This window comes from Sesamum indicum, unplaced genomic scaffold, assembly GCF_000512975.1.
Source record: "Sesamum indicum cultivar Zhongzhi No. 13 unplaced genomic scaffold, S_indicum_v1.0 scaffold00125, whole genome shotgun sequence".
NCBI classification, from domain to species: Eukaryota; Viridiplantae; Streptophyta; class Magnoliopsida; order Lamiales; family Pedaliaceae; genus Sesamum; species Sesamum indicum.
In genome coordinates this window covers 511,439-515,263 of record NW_011628052.1, presented here as the reverse complement: position 1 = coordinate 515,263, position 3,825 = coordinate 511,439, and the positions used below count along the sequence as shown (strand labels likewise).

The following is a 3,825-nucleotide window of genomic DNA, read 5'->3' as shown; positions in this document are numbered from 1 at the left end:
TCATACTAATTGTTCATATGCACTCAATTTTGTATCTATGTTTTCTTTGCAAATGAAACGAGCCACAATGTTCGTACTAGGCTCCACCACCAATTTCTCCCATGCTTCATTGGCATCTCTACTACATTGAAGGAATACCTCTGTGGCGTTCAACTGATGGATCCGCCACCCGAATTCCTCCCTCATCCTCAAAATGTTTTCAACTTGACGGCAAGCTAATTTGGAAGTGTTCCTCTTAAGTTTATCAGTAGCTGCCTTAAGAAGCTTAGCCCTAGTTTCACCATCGACAAGACCCTCACTCCTGAAGAACTCATCCATCTCGGGGACCCCAATGGCACGCCTAATCCCATAATCATAGTCCCGAATTTTTGGGTCACAAAATGCCTTACCCTCCTCTACCAACCCGCTATCCACCATCTGATCAACCCTTTTCGACACGTACGAATTCAAGACCGGGATCGCTATTTGTGACTAGTTAAAACTTGCCGATACATTTTGTACGATCAACAAAAGATGTAATCGCTACACAAACTAAATTAATACTCACTTCAAAATGAGTATGATCAATGAAGGATGTAATCCGTACTCAAACTAAATTAATACTTACTTCCATATGATTCTTCTACATATATACGAAGAAAATTTATTGTCTCTACTTATACCAATTGAAATAGTGTTCGAGCAGTTAGTATAAATTACTAAAATTATCAAATTTATAAATATTGTTCATACATATGTTGAAGCATCATATTGAAGTAAGTATAAATTTAGTTTGTGTTCGGATTACCTCCTTCGTTGATCATACTCATATGGAAGTGAGTATTAATTTAGTTTGAGTAGTGTAGAGTGGAAATCACCAGAAAATACTATCCAGCTATTAACAAAATTGGAGTACGAAATTCCTTATGATTATTACAACCCAATATACAACTTAAATGATAATATCAAATGAAAGAAATAATGAAATAATTAAATCAAAAAGTATAGTGATTAACATGCTCAGGGTAGCCAAAACCAATATCTCGATAAAGGAATATGGTCACAAGGCAGCGTTTCCACTATGAATCGGCTCACAGTAACTCCACAAACAAAGAAACCGGCTACAACTCCGATCACTTAGATCTCAGTATCACACGGTCATAAAGACCCCAATTAAATATTTCACAAAGAACTTTTGTGAATGGTGAAGGAGATAAACACCTTGATTCATGTTTTAGCCGGAAGGGAGAATCCCCTATTTAAAGGGGTGAAAATTGTGGTAGATAAGAAAAATCTTGGTAGCTTTCCTAAAACCATTAGATTGGTCTAGGAAAGTGGCCATGGCTTCCAGAGAAGAGAAGGAAGAAAATCACGGAGAGGATTTGGAGAGGAGAGGACGTAGACGATGCAGAAAAAACAGAGAAGAGGGAATGTGAGATTTAGGGTTAAGGATGTGATATAAGTAGGTAGATAGGATGAGTCGGGTTACCGGGTCGGTTGTGGGCTGCCAAGTGGGTCAGGTAATTGGGCTGACAAGGTCGGCGTTTTAATAAGTCATTGGGCTACAAATTTTAACAAGTAGGGATTACATTTTTTGTTGCTCATACTAAATGTATCGACACGTTTTAACTAGTTGCAAATAGGATTATATATATTTCTTGTTGATCATGATAATCACCCGGACATGAGTTTTAATTGGCATAAATAGGATTATATATATATTTTGTTGATCAAAGCATTAAATATTCATGCTTTCATACTAATTGTACCATCATAAAGTTTAACTCAGTATGTCAGTGGGACCACATAATTTTGTTGATCGTACTAATTGTTCATATGGAGGAAGGTACACATATATTTTGTTAGTAAAATCATCACATCATTCTTGTACCCTAATTGTACGGACATTGGTTTTAGACTGGATCAACATAATAAAATCTTTGGTAGACCACAGTAATTGCGAGTACACGATTTTTCACTTGATGATCATACTAAATACACGGAACATGAATTTTTACTTGGTATAAATAAGATCGCACAAGACTATATTATACTTTATTGATACAAACATCATTAATATATTCACATTTATAATTAAGATAATTCGAACTATTCTTGATCATATTGATTGTACTGACATAAGCTTTAAATTGATATGAGTAGGATTATATTTCAAAATAATTTTATAAACAAAGTTTAATTTGGTAACTAGGACTAAATATTTCGTTAATGGAAGCACCATAAATGTACATATATGAGTTTTATTAACTTAGATAAATGTTACAAGAATTAATCACACATCTTATTCCTCGTTCGCATTCAAGAATATAGTGATGATTAATACGCTTCTATAGATATCATAAATGTTAACATGCAGTTACAATTCGTGTTAGTCATCTTATACTAATATAATCGTATTACACATTTATTCATCAACCTTAAATCAAATCATGATTAATTTGATTTAATTCTCAACTTTATTCAAGAACTCCGGATACATATGTGTACATATATATCCACCTGCACACCCATAGTATTTTTACTTATATTTTATTGATAACAATAAATATTTTAGTAATATAATTTTGACAATTTTAGTCTTGTAAAAACTAATTTTCATAATTTGTGTAGCACAAAAAATGACACCCCCTCATAAATTACAAGACAGATGCTGTATTTTTATACCTATACAAATAAGTAGGATTTAACATTTAAATGATTACACTAACTGCTCGAATACTAGTTTAATTAGTATAAGTAGAGATAATAAATTTTGTTCGTACGTATGTAGAAGCATAATATTGAAGTAAGTATTAATTTAGTTTAATTACGGATTACATCCTTTGTGGATCATACTCGTATGGAAGTGAGTATTAATTTAGTTCGAGTAGGGATTACATCTTTTGTTGATCCTACTAAATGATTCGGCAAGTTTTAACTAGATGCAAATATGATTATATATATTTCTTGTTGATAAAGCTAATCACACGGACAAGAGTTTGAATTGGTATCAATTGGATTACATGTATATTTCACTGATCAAAGCATTGAATATTAATGCTTTCACACTGATTGTACCGCCATGAATTTTAACTCAGTATATCAGTAGGACTATAAAATTTTGCTGCTCATACATATTGTTTATATGCACGAAGGTATATAATTGATCATACTAATTGTTCATATGCACTCAATTTTGTATCTATGTTTTATTTGCAAATGAAACGAGCCACAATGTTCGTACTAGGCACCCGCACCAATTTCTCCGATGCTTCATTGGCATCTCCACTACATTGAAGGAATACCTCTCTGGCGTTCAACCGATGGATCCGCCACACGAATTCCTCCCACGTCCTCAAAATCTTTTCAACTTGACGGCAAGCTAATTTGCAAGTGTTCCTCTTAATTTTATCAATAGCTGCCTTAAGAAACTTAGCCCGAGTTTCACCATCGACAGACCCTTACTCCTGAAGAACTCATCCATCTCGGGGACCCAATGGCACGCCTAATCCCATAATCATAGTCGCAAATTTTTGGGTCAAAAAATGCCTTATTCTCCTCCACCAACCCGCTAACCACCATCTGATCAACCCTCTTCGACACGTACGAATGCAAGACCGGGATCGCCACATCCATCCAGAGAAAACAACACTCGTACTTGGAGGGAAACTCAGGGTCGTCACTGACAAGTGCCTGTATGAAGGAATTGGACCCTCCAGCAAAGATTGGCAACCAATTCTTTTGTACGATGGCATCAGCACCCAGCAATGCATGATCCACAAAATCATGTATATTGAAATCCACCTCGGGATAAATGATTCCGAGCAAATGGTGTGGCACGCCACG

The 3,825-nt window shown here is 35.0% G+C and overlaps 1 protein-coding gene across 1 annotated transcript in view; it reads right to left on the bottom strand.

Moving 5' to 3' along the window:
• LOC105179177 (adenylate isopentenyltransferase 5, chloroplastic-like) overlaps positions 1–3,825 on the bottom strand; it is a 4,071-nt gene continuing 246 nt past the window's right edge. Inside the window, exons 1-2 of the mRNA XM_011102769.1 lie at positions 3,485–3,825; positions 1–340 (exon numbers count right to left, since the gene is read on the bottom strand). The exon at positions 3,485–3,825 is cut by the window's right edge and continues 246 nt beyond it. Coding sequence (XP_011101071.1) covers positions 1–340; positions 3,485–3,825 — 681 coding nt within the window. The remainder of the gene's footprint in view (positions 341–3,484) is intronic.